This window comes from Cucurbita pepo, chromosome LG16, assembly GCF_002806865.2.
Source record: "Cucurbita pepo subsp. pepo cultivar mu-cu-16 chromosome LG16, ASM280686v2, whole genome shotgun sequence".
Classification (NCBI taxonomy): Eukaryota; Viridiplantae; Streptophyta; class Magnoliopsida; order Cucurbitales; family Cucurbitaceae; genus Cucurbita; species Cucurbita pepo.
This window is the reverse complement of record NC_036653.1, coordinates 7,873,697-7,886,314: the sequence shown is the minus strand read 5'-3', so window position 1 is coordinate 7,886,314 and position 12,618 is coordinate 7,873,697. Positions and strand designations below refer to the sequence as shown.

Genomic DNA, 12,618 nt, shown 5'->3' with positions numbered 1-12,618 from the left:
GTGACTTTTAGATACAATCAACATACATTTATCATTGTAGACTCGTAATGTTACACTTACCTTTTAAACCTCTCCCTTTGACCCTATTTCCCTACTCAACTTTACAAACTACAAACTTTATTCGTTTCATCATAATAGTATTAGTTAGCCTGGGACTACTTATTTTAATAATCCTCATACTCAACAATCCATCTACCGTGTATTTACCTTCTAGAATATTGCATTTCTTTCTTAAGTACTCGTGTATCTTTAATTCAATTTGATTCGACAATGAATACAATATAAGGTAAGAGAAATGTGGAAAACACAGATGGTCCCATGGTCTAGTGGTTAGGACATTGGACTCTGAATCCAGTAACCCGAGTTCAAATCTCGGTGGGACCTACTTTTTAATTTAATTGGGCTTTTAAGTGGGCTCGGGCCGGAGCCCACTTGTTGGTATTTCGGTGGGACCCGTTTTTTTTAAAATTTAATTGGGCTTTTGGTGGGCCGAAGCCCACTTGTTGGTATTGACGTTAATAGGCACCGACTCCAAATATTCATATTTATTGACATAATTAGATAAGTATTATTCCCTGTATTTCATGAAATATTTATACATTTAATAGTGAAAATGTGAAAAAATTAAGGGAAATATCTACGTGGAGAGGAAGAGGAAGAGGAAGAAAGAGCAGAAAGAGAAGAGAATGGCGATTCCAGTAAAAATACAGAGCATATCCAAAGCATTCTCAGTCCTCTCCTTCCTGGCCTTCCTCAACCTCCTCCGCTCTTCGTATTCTCTGAACCTCAATTTCCCTTCCCATTTCTCCCCCCTTATTCTCTTCCCCCTTTCCATGGCTTCCCCCAAAATCTCCATACTCTCCTTCCCCTTCAAATGCTTCCCTTCCATGTCCAACATCCGCATACTCACCTCCCTTACGCTCATCTCCATCCCCTCCTCCTCCTCCTTCTCCCCGCAACTCACCACCACTGCACACTCCACCATCTCCTCCGCCGACCCTATACTCCCGTCGCCGCCCATCACCGTCGTGTATTCCACCTCTATGTCGCCGGACAACCACTGCCATCGCGCTTTCACTGCCTGCCTACTCGAGATATTCGCCGCTCGATTCTTAATCGGATCGATTACGATCCAACTCACCGTTAGATTCTCCTCTAGATGCCCTAGCCAATCTTCGTATTTCTCCGTGCGTCTAATTGGCGACGGAATCGAATCCTTCGGGTCGATTAGGTCAACTCGAAATGGAGAGCCGAGGAACCAATTCGTCTTCGTCTCGATTGAGTGAACTTTCGAGAAGAGGAGTTTGTCCTTGTAATGAATGTCGACGGCAGAGATCAATTCAGAGGTGGAGGAGGAAGAGGAACGGTTGAGGTCACACCGTAGCGATCGGCAATCGAGCACCGGAAAAACGTCAGAGAAGAAGGATCGGTGTTCGGAAGGGAAGGCGTAAATGGCCTGCTGGACTCGCGGATGAGTAGTTGACGGCCAGGAGGTTGAGCAAACCCGGCGCCAGAGCTGGTCCTCGCTGGAGAGGCGGCGGAAGCGGGAAGACGCGGAGGCGGCAGAGATCAGAGCCGCGCCATCAAGACGGGTGAGAATATGAGTCTGAAGGATGTCGGAGTGGAGAGCGACAATGGCGTCGCCGTCATCGTCGGCGGCGGAGGGAGGATGATGAGAGGAATAAGGAGGAGGCATGATTTTGATCAAAGCTTTGTAGAATGGAGAGAAGGATTGAGAGGTTTTATATAGGACTAAAGTAACAGTCAAATTTTGGGGTAGAATTGGCATTTCGCAAAACTTTTGGATCAAATCGAAAAAAAAAAAATTACATGTGGGGGAAGGAAAGCAAGACCGTGTGTTCTTCAGGGGATTCTTTTGAGATATTTATTTTACCCTTTTTGGAATATTCATAAATAATTTCATAAGATAATAAAAATATCCATTCTTATCCGTTCCTTAAAATATCCGACCTTCTTATTTCATGAATATCAACCTATAAATTTATGTCACATATCATTAAACTATATTATAAATTAAATATGAAATTAAGAGAGTATTAGTTAGATAACGGGTCAAATCTAGTATTAAAGCAATATTTCCCTTTTTTGAGTTTAGGCCTTTAATGTAATTAAAAATTCTAGATTTTACTATTTATCGCAATTTTGTACTATCCATAATAAATAAAATTAAACAAAAAAAAGAAATTGATTAGCACATTGAAGAAATTATAGAGTCCGTGGCGCATGCAAAACACGTGCCTTCCTTGACCTGAGCGTAGAAGATGAACGCGGCTCCCTCCCATTCCCATCAATTGAAACGACGTCGTTGAATTGGAAATCGTGGTCGGCACCGTCGCCATCCGACGCCCTTTTTTTTTTTTTTTTTCCAAAACAATAAATTAGTTTATTTTTAATAGTTTTAAAATTATATTATTTTATTGAAGTATTAAATAGGAGTATGTGGATTTAAATTAGAAAATATGGGAACCAAACCTACTAAAGGAAGAGAATAAAAGTATGTTTAAACTAATTGTGAAGTAAAGTGAAGATTATGAAAAGATTAAAGACTGATTTTCACTTAATTTCTAACTAAATCTCAACTTTTCTTCTTTAAACCATCAATTTTGGCAGTTTCTTCCAACTCCCATTTCTTTATATTATCTATGCTTTCAAAAATTAGACTTCTCATTTCCATTTTGCATTATATTAATATTTTCATTTTTCCTCAACTAACTCCAAATTATTTATATTATCTCACCTTTCAAAAATTAGATTCATTATTATGATTATTATAATATCATATTGTCCACTTTGAGTCTAAGCTTCTTACCAAGAGAGAGTATTGTTTGATTATAAACCCATGACCATTCCCTAAATTTCGATGTAAGATACTTTCATCCAACACTAATGACCGGTTCTCGTTCCCTTCTCCAACCGAGATAGAATCTCACATACTCTATTTTTTCAATCATAATTAAAATCTAAAATCTTAGATCAAACAATTACTAAATTAAAAAAAAAAAAAAATCAAACCGGATATTAAGATAAAATAATTAAAAATAAATATTTTGAAAGTAAGAAAATTAGAATAAACAAATTGGATGAAAATTGACATAATAAAAATTGATTTTTTAAATTAAAGAAGTATCCTAAACTAATATTTTTCAAGTTGAGAACTGAGATTATGTAAATATTAGTGTTAAATATTTTTCCAATATTCAACAAAACCAAACCTACTTGAATTTGTGATAAATTTACCCACTAAGTGTCTTGTTCAAGAAACTGATAGAAAAAATAGATACTAACTTCACCATTCACACAACTCCAGCAGCCATGGAAGAACACATGCAAAGTAATGTGGCAGAATGAAAGCAACCAAGATCTTCAATTCAAATAATAACACATTGCAACACTAAATATTAAGCAATTTACAAAACAAAAAGAAAATAATCAGAAGCAGAAGTATAAACTCCACAAGCTTTCCAAGAGCAATAGCAGCAGCTACAAACATACTGCAACCACAGGAGAAGAATTTACAGGGATAAACCTAGAAAGTTCAAAGCTTTATGAACATGGTATTATATGTTATGGTTCTATAGAGCAACGCCGCTGAATCCATCCTCCAATTTGAAAGTCCCACAAATGAGCTTCAAATCTTTCATCATGGCATACCCGTTGTGGAATTCAAGATCTGCAAGAAGATAGGGTAATTCCCCCACAGAAAGCAGCAACTATTGCATACAGCAATACTACGATCAAGCATGTCATCAGGGCTCTGTAAACATGGAAATATAAGATTCTATATCACACCGACTGTTTGAAAGTGTACCTGGAACAGCCTAAACCTAAGCCCACCACTAGCAGATATTGTCTTCTTTGGGCTTTCCCTTTCGAGATCCCCCTCAAAGTTTTTAAAACACATTTGCTAGAGAGAGGTTTCCACACCCTTATAAAGAATGCTTCGTTCTCCTCCCCAACCGACATGGGATGACAGAAAACCAGACTAACTATATGTCCCTGCTAAGGTATTCATAACATCATCAGGTTTATTTTAATCGTGAAGCCAAAAACTGATTATTCTTCAATATCTAAAGTAAGCAACATAAGAATTTGCTTCGGTGTTCAATCACCATTTTCTTCTTAGTCACCATTATCTAAGCTGAAAACGGTATGTTCTCGTGACTATCGTTTTTCTTTAAGATCCCAGTTACTAGTGTCATGCTATGAACTCTATGGGCTCCTTGGAAGTAATGGTTGAAAATAAATTTCTGTTTCTAAACACAAATATTAGCTATTCGAAGACGATGTTGGACAAAAGGATTCTGAAAACAGCTTTCAGCACAAAAATACATGATATCCTTTCGAACCATTTTTTAGATTTTCAGAATGATTCTCTGAATGATTTAAAAAAATTAAAATGAAATCCAAAAGGCTGCTAATTACTCACAGAAGTTTGGCATTTTTCATCCAAAGAGCTCGACGAAGTCGCTTGGACTGTTTCTTGAAATGGAATGCACCATCTTGCATTGTTGCAGTTTTATCAACAAGAAGTTCAATACGATCACCTCTCTCCAGTATTTTTTCAATATTGTCCACCATAATTGTCCGTATCTGCGAACCAGATTTTAGTTTTTCAGTACAAGAAAGAAGCAGGCAGACATGGTAAAAAAGGCAAGGTACAATGAGGGAAAGTATACACAAATACAGAACAAAATGTAATGGAAGCCTGGAAATGAAATCTGCCAATTCCTGGACACTTGACAACTAATTTTAGCGGAAAAGATGATCGTCAGGTCTTGTTTGTATAAACCCTTTTAGTACTATTCTCCTTCAATTTAAGAGCTTCTAGAAAGCTACACTGGGGAGGGGGAAGATATTATCTTCTCCATTAGTTATTGAATTCTTTGCTTACTAATGAAAGGTTCCAACACAAAATTTTAGGGGCGAAAAAGAAAAGTACCACCAGAAAAAGTGATGCTACCATTATGATAGGAACCAAAAATTGAAGTACAAAATTCGGTATTATAGCAAAAAGAGAACACAGGGATGATATGGTAAGTATTTGTATTTCCTACAACCTTTTTAATAAGAACAATCATATTACATTAGCAATACAACTTTTTTTTAATAAGAACTTTAGCACCACAAATTTAGAATAAACAAGAAGTGAACGAATAACAACGCATAAAAATGATTAATGTCTACAAAGTTCTTTAGAAAGAAAAAGATGCACCAACCAGCACTTGATCATATGTTCGGAAACATCAGGCAAGAAGACGAGATATTTAAACAAGGAGGACGATGAGCAGACAAATCTTTGTTGGATGAATGCCTCTAAACATCCCCTTAAAGTAGTTGCTTAAATTAGTGGGAAAAACATTATGCGCCTTACATTTTATGCTCTCTAGCAATTGAGCTATTTTAACTTCTACCAGAAGATGAAGTATGCTGGATTAGTAGAATTGTACAAGATAAAGACTAAGACTCCGTCCACTAGAAGAACTAATGGGATGTTCAATACACTTACCTCATTTACTTCACCTCTAACACGGTTGAGGGTATCAGCACTAAGATTGCTAGAAAAAAATTCCATTTGTTGATGTAGGACTCTTGAAAATTCATCATTCATTGCATATGCAGGGGCATATTGGGCCACTCGACCATAATTTTTCATGAACCTCATATGGATATCCTCCAAATAAGAAAAAGAAATCCTCCCTGGAACGATAAACCAAGAACTTCAAAACCAAAAAAGTTATAGACCAATGATCTTTAAACCTCAAATGAGGATCTAACAAACAACAAAAAGTTGGATATCGAAATCAATATAACGTGAATCGAGAAGCTTAAGAAAAGGAAAAATCCTGCGCTCTTGATAGTCTGACAATCCCATACATAGTAAGTTCCCAAAATTAAGAAATCAATAACTTCCCCCCTTCTTTCATAATTTAGAATCTGCTATTAGTTAATTGAAGGTGATGGCAATTAATTAAGCTAAGTATTCCACTTTCTACAGCTAAAGCTAGTGGTGTGATTTGCTATATCACTGTGAGTTGGAAGGCCACCGATATGCCTCAGACACCAACACCATCTATCAGCCTCGGACACCAAATCGAAAACCTTAACTCAATTCTCAACATCGTTTTACACGTAGTAGAAAACAGGAGGCGCGAAGGCAGAAATCGATAAAATAACAAGGAGAAAACACTTACTGCCGAATGAGTCGTTGGCCATACAGAGGAAGGTCAGGCCATCAGATCTCAGAATGTGAAAGATGTAGCGTTCCTGAGAGAAGCAGAGCCTAGAGTCCGCTTCATTCGGCAGCTTCTCGAGGATCCGCCGCGCGACAGCGCCAGTATTGCCGGTGACAGCACTGAACTCCGCCAAAATCACCGTACCTCTTGCCACCACCGCATACAGGATAGCCATTTTGTTCAGCTCACGGAACCTCCTGCTTTCATCCAACGCCCGGAAGATTCAAAATTGTTCAAGACCTCGATTAAGGAAGAAATCCTCTCTCCTGACTCAATTGTCGAAAAAGGAAGAGAGTTTTTTTGATTCCGCTGAGGGCGAGAGTCGGGGATTGATCGGCTTGGTTGCACGGCGAGTCCACTGCGTAGTTGTTCGGGCATTCTAGATAAAGGTACCTACAGAGGCACCAAAACTTCGTACTGCGTTATACTAACGTGAATCACGATCCAAAAATGGATTTTATTTATTTCTTTTTCTTTTTCTTTTTAAGTGCACAAACCATCCTAAACTATATAAAATTAATTTAATTAAGAAAAAAAAATTAATTTAACCCCAAAAATTATACCTAATCCATAAATTAATTAAATTACTAATAGTTTATATATACAATAATTGAAATTTTAACCTAATTTTAAATTAATATATAAACAATTGAGGGATTTAAAAAAATAATAATAATAGAGTTCTACAATCTTTAAAGTGAGGCGAAATGAGGTATTTATCATAATTTTGATAGATTTTTTCTCTTAAATTTTGGCTTTATTATTAGGTAGCTACGTACTTGATAATGCTATAACAGTTTATCAAAATTAATTTAAGAAATGATTTGGATTTCAGGAATGCAATTAAAATCATACCAATGGGGTAACGTATTCAAGATCATTTTTACCATAGCTGAATTTGAACAAAACCGAGGGCAAAACACATTAATTAATTTGAACTGTAACCTCCTACGTAATGTTGATTAAAAAAAAAAACTAACCACCACATTACAAAGCAGCCCATAAATTAGCTAGGAAGACTCTATGATCACGATGTTAGGCGGAGGGAGAGGCAACCTCTAGCAGAAACCTTTCGTGTTCGTTCACGGGCACAACGTTCACTGCAAGAATTAATATGGGCGATACCTGCGACCATGGCTATTGTTGTCATGTGTATGTCTCCCCCTGCTAGAACTGCCGCCATTCTTACTGCCACTTCCGCCACCATTGCCGCCACTTCTTGGATGTGGTGGAGGGGTTAGCATCTGTGATCCTGGTTGTTGCCTGCAAAAGGATATAGGAGGGAGAGCTTTTGATGAGGCGTCAGCGCAGAAACTAAAGTATCAGATGCAGCAATTTACTTCAACATGGATTTGCATTTTCCAAATGTAATAATAAAGGTAGGAGTGAGATGTATGAGCTTACAAGACATAGCCAATCCGTCCATCAGGAAGCAACATCGGCATCATTGCCATACCAGCAGGAGTTGGTCCTCTTCCATATATCAACGGCTGCAGCTCAAATGCATTTCAATCAGATTTTTCTTTTCTTAGTTTAAAGAAGGGTGTACTTTAAATCATACGTCCAAGGCAAAAAAGCAAATGCAACAGCACAGTCAGATTAATTTTAGATAAGTTATCAAGGTGTCCATTAACGGTCATTGTACTGAAACAGAAGAAAAGATACACATGCATAATTGTGGATTGAGGTATTTTCCCCAAATTTCTTAAAAGGAGAAATAATCTCTCTAAATCCCATCGATCAGCAAATAGTTCCTCCCAATGAATTCTTCTGAGTTTCAATTATAACTATACTCTAAGCCAATTAGCCACTTCTCAAGACAAAGGGAATAAAATGAGCTGGCTAGGTTAATCTTATCAAGATGAGAGCATACCAAGTTTAGAACCCATGAAGAAGTTAAACAAATGCACAAATACTTTACCTGACCAAAACCAGAAGCACCATATCCTGCATTTACAGCACCATAAGGCCCCCCAACAAAGCCGTATCCAACCCGAGGTGGATAGTTGGGAAGCAATCCAGACTTTTGGCTATTTGATCCTCCAGACTTCTGATCTGCTTGTGGCTTTGCAAGAGAACATTCCAAAAGTTGACCTAATAGATAAGCATAAAAAATGGATATCAAAGACCAGCCTCACTTTGGTGGTGGGTAAAATGAAAAACTTCAGAAGAGCTTGTAGATAAATTATCACCATCCAATTCATATTTTTCAGTATTTTTTAAAGCCTTCATAGCACTGGATCTCTCCGAAAAATGTACAAAACCAATTCTATTCTTCTCTTGTCCAGCTTTTGCAGGAGGCAAAACCACTTTTGTAATTTTCCCATGATGATCAAATAGCCTTTTTAACTGCTCCTGTGTTACATTCTTTGGCAAATTCTTCACATAAACTGCCTTCACCTGTGTTGACCAAAAAAGATGGGAAAAGAAAAAAAAAAAAAAAACTATTATGAAAACAGATCACTCAAAGATAAGTCGAATAACAAGACTTAACATGTCCTGACTTCAGTCGATAATAAACTAAGGCCATAGAAACAAAAACCAACTAAAAGGTGCAAAGGAATAGTCATTATGTTTATCGGAAAGGAAATTGAAACAACAGCCTTGATGAACCTAAAAAAAGGTTAGTTGTCAGATTAAAAAAAACCTTCATAAAATAATAATTTAATTATTAATTTAATATTTGGCTTTCGTTCATCAATAAATTTGTGTACACAAATAAGAGCTGTCAACAATATATATTTGATAGTTCAAACTCATTGGGAGCTTATAACTAATTACATGAAATTCATTAGCAGCTATTTTATAAATAAATAAAAATTCAATGTACATTTAACCCTTAAGCTAATTTATTTAACAATTTGAGTTATAGATATTTTAATAAAAGCCATTTATTACTTATTTTAGTATAACATGAAACAAAAAGAGAAACATGCCTAATCGTGCAAAATCTAAAAGCAATAGAGCAAGACCTGTGAAGCAGCAGATGAATCAGCATTTTTAGGATCTGCCCAGCTAACAGTTGGAGCATTATCATCTAGCTTAAATTTTGGATTCATCATCTTCTGCCGTGAGTACTCAGCACATGCATGATTATAGTAGTCAACAAAAGCAAAACCCCTGTTATTGCTAGTATTCTTCATATCCTGCAACCAAAAATTGGGTAAAATCAAATCAAAGGAAGTAGCACCAGGTTACGAGCACAAACTTATAAATTCTTTGGAAAGAGAAAAGTACAATAATTATGGAACAAAAAGACATCATAATACAGATATAGCAAAGTAAGATCCAACATGAAAAATTCTGTCATGTTAACCTTTACTAGTTCCACAGCCGTAACTCCAGGTCCAATGTCTTTCACAACCTTCTTAAGATCTTCCTCGCCCCAGCTCCTGGGAACATTACCAATGAACAAACGGTGCTTTGCTTGAGATGATGAACATTTTATCTTCTTTCCCTATGTCACATGCATAAGCACAGAGAACCAGAAGATAAAAATACTGAAAAAGGATAATGGGAAGAAAAGGCATGGAAGATTCTAAAAAAATTCAAAGGATATACAAATTTTAAAAGTTAGCTTCCAACTTTGCACTTAATGTATCAACTTATTGACATGAAAACTATGAACAGATGTAAAAAGTAAACCTTGAATTCGGTGTTATTCAGTTCATCAATTGCTTTAGAAGCCAACTCTACGCTTCTGTAGGTAACAAATGCAAAGCCCTTATTCTCATTTGATTCTTTACTTCTCATAACGCGAACCTGCTTGAAGCACAATGCTATAAGTCCATGTGAAAAGCCCATTATCTGGAAATGGAATAAACATGACCGAGCTTACCTCTGTAACTTCTCCTATGGGTTCACAAAATTGCCTTAAATCTTCTTCAGAAGAATCGTGAGGAATACCACCAACATATACTTCAGAACCATGAGGAGGTAGGGCAAGAAGCTCGGCATGTTTTTTCTTTTCATCCTCATCATTATCAATTTCATTTTGGCCATTAATTCTACTGTCATTATTCCCATCATCCTCCACTTCTTCAACATCTTCTTCCTCACCCTCCTCTTCCTCCTCCTCTTCCTCCTCTTCTTCAACTTCTATTTCTTCCACCTCTTCCTCCTCCTCTACTTCTTCATACTCGACATCTTCTTCCATTACCTCCTCAGGATCATTATCAACATCAAGATCTACCCTCTCATCAGAGTCAACTGGCTTTTCGGATTCATTTTGCTTTTCAGGTTCAACTGGTCTAGCAATAGATGAAGCATTTCCTTTTCCACTTGGCATCTTATTTGTCTAATTAAACAAGCTTGCAAGGTAACTGTGAAGAAGACACAGAGGCCAGAAGAATTCATGGGGAGACATAAAAAATTACTGAGAGGAGGAAACAAACAGAAAGGCCAAATGGAGAAGAAAAATATGAAGCTGAAATGAAAAGTTGTCATGAGAATAGACTCGAGGGGATTGAAATGTGAAAGAATTTTTTTCTAGAGGGGTAACGTTTATAACACATGTAGCATAAAAGAGACCGGTTAATGAGTCTCTCAGTGACTGCAATGAGAATTACGGAGGTGGTGCAAAACAACATAAAGATATGAACGTCTAGAAATCAGAATGATTGCCATACCAAAAAAAAAATCTTTTTGACAAATTAGCTTTCTACATCTTTTTTCAAGGGGTATCATTTTCTGACTATCTCACGAAACTAATGTTAATGACAGCAGAATAAATTATGGAGACAATTGAATGTTTTACTTTAATGCAAGGATATAACAATGCCACGCAAAGTAGCATTAGAGATCCAATGGAACCATTTTGATATAAAAGGTTTAGACAAAAAAGGAATGAGACTGCTGCTACAAATGGAGAATCAATTTTGTCCATCTCACAAAAACATATAGCAGTTCCAAACAACATACCAATCTGTGTAAACCCTGCAAAAAGAACAAAGAAACTGCAATCAGATGTGGGCATCATCGTCCTGACCGTCGTAACAATCAGTAAATAACATCATATACAAAGACTCCTCATTCAGCTTTATCTCATAAGCAACGCATAAACTGAGTACGTTGAGTTGGTAAAAAGATAGGAAACAAAAGGAAAAGAAGCATGCATCTAAAATCAGTAATCATTTCAAATGAAACAACCTTCAAGTTTTCCAGTGAAAACAAGCGGAGGCATGTATTCACAATAGTAATTCCCCTACCAGTTGATTCTCGGCATTTAAAGGGATAGAACGCCTCATGATTATGCTTGTCCAAGGCGTGTTCCTTGTAGCCGCGTGTCAGATGTCCTAGTCATGCTTGTCCAAGGCGTGTTGCCTATGGCCGCATGTCCATTCCAAACCCCTTTTTACTTGCTTTCATGTTAGTTGGGTTTTTACTATTCATGTCATGTCATGCGAGAGTGTATGACCGTCACCAAAATCATGTCTACACCCACCAAGGTTAAAATGCCCCAAAATATATTACGAGGGATGTGATTAGTTGTCAATTCTTCCTAGTCGTCGGTTGTCAATTCTTCCTACTCAAGTTATACGCTATCAAAGTCGTGATTATTACTTATTCGCTTTTAGCCTATATATATTACGAACGTCAATTGCCCAAATTGAGAAAATAGTCAAAACCTACAAACGATCAATTTGGTACACCAGTGTCTTACTGCCTTACCATATATTACATCAAACCTCATGGAGTAACGCAAATTCTAATCTATCTTTTGACACATATCTCTCCCTTAAAAGGTTAAATTTCCAAAGTCTCAGATATTAAACAGTTGGATGCTCATCCAAGCTAAAGCACCACTAATTCCTCAGATGATTTTCTATCGCTTTTCCTAAGAACATGGCAGGAGCATTCTTATAACAACGGATTCTCAGTTTCAGAATCCCTCGATAAAACCTTTCGCCTTTAAATTGTATCCCCAAATTTTACATTGCTAGGATTAGTATTCCAATAATATTCCACCCGTCGCAGTAATTATTAATTCCGCGGCATAAGGTGCAAGTTTTGAGTTCAAACAACACGAAGCGCAGAAAAATTCCGCAAGTCACACAGGAAAATGAAAAAACAAATAATGAAAGAAAGAAAGAAAACAGTAGCGCATGACAAGAGTGGAGAAAACGATAGATTGAAGAAAGACATGAAGGATGAGATAAGAAGCAAAAGAGTACCAAAGACGCTCTCTGCGAAAACTCAGCGAAACTACTTAGAGAAGAACTCTGCCGAAATTGTGAGCTTCAAATGAAGAATCGTAGAAAAATATTAGGACCCCCTGTTCTTAGCCGAGGAACGAACCCTAGGCTCCTCCTTCTATGAAGACGGGTCATTAACCCCATCACAACTCAAACTACGAATTGAGGCT

General features: G+C 37.0%; 3 protein-coding genes and 1 non-coding gene across 5 annotated transcripts; 1 reads left to right on the top strand and 3 right to left on the bottom strand.

The window, feature by feature from the left end:
• Window positions 1–312: 312 nt before the first annotated feature.
• Window positions 313–384, top strand: TRNAQ-CUG. The gene has a single exon. It is a non-coding gene; the product is annotated as a tRNA-Gln (tRNA).
• Window positions 385–548: 164 nt separating this feature from the next.
• LOC111776964 (probable F-box protein At2g36090) lies at window positions 549–1,838 on the bottom strand. Its single transcript, XM_023656392.1, has one exon. It carries the CDS (start codon window positions 1,787–1,789, stop codon window positions 638–640), a length of 1,152 nt encoding a protein of 383 aa, XP_023512160.1. The 5' UTR covers window positions 1,790–1,838; the 3' UTR covers window positions 549–637.
• Window positions 1,839–3,358: 1,520 nt separating this feature from the next.
• LOC111776966 (vesicle-associated membrane protein 714-like) lies at window positions 3,359–6,654 on the bottom strand. Its single transcript, XM_023656394.1, has 4 exons — window positions 6,213–6,654; window positions 5,528–5,718; window positions 4,448–4,611; window positions 3,359–3,775 (listed from the first exon to the last, which is right to left on the bottom strand). The coding sequence occupies exons 1-4, from the start codon at window positions 6,427–6,429 to the stop codon at window positions 3,685–3,687; spliced, it is 663 nt and encodes a 220-aa protein (XP_023512162.1). The 5' UTR covers window positions 6,430–6,654; the 3' UTR covers window positions 3,359–3,684.
• A 423-nt stretch (window positions 6,655–7,077) lies between these two features.
• LOC111777750 (heterogeneous nuclear ribonucleoprotein Q-like) lies at window positions 7,078–12,583 on the bottom strand. 2 transcript variants are annotated; one of them, XM_023657468.1, is made up of 10 exons: window positions 11,462–11,690; window positions 11,175–11,189; window positions 10,093–10,576; window positions 9,900–10,016; window positions 9,571–9,711; window positions 9,227–9,400; window positions 8,447–8,654; window positions 8,176–8,348; window positions 7,659–7,744; window positions 7,078–7,517 (listed from the first exon to the last, which is right to left on the bottom strand). In XM_023657468.1, exons 3-10 carry the CDS (start codon window positions 10,540–10,542, stop codon window positions 7,364–7,366), a joined length of 1,503 nt encoding a protein of 500 aa, XP_023513236.1. In that variant the 5' UTR covers window positions 10,543–10,576; window positions 11,175–11,189; window positions 11,462–11,690; the 3' UTR covers window positions 7,078–7,363. The 2 variants fall into 2 exon arrangements, with proteins under 2 accessions (XP_023513236.1, XP_023513235.1); XM_023657467.1 differs by lacking the exon at window positions 11,462–11,690 and adding an exon at window positions 12,428–12,583 and having other exon boundaries at window positions 7,084–7,517.
• Between the last annotated feature and the right edge of the window lie 35 nt (window positions 12,584–12,618).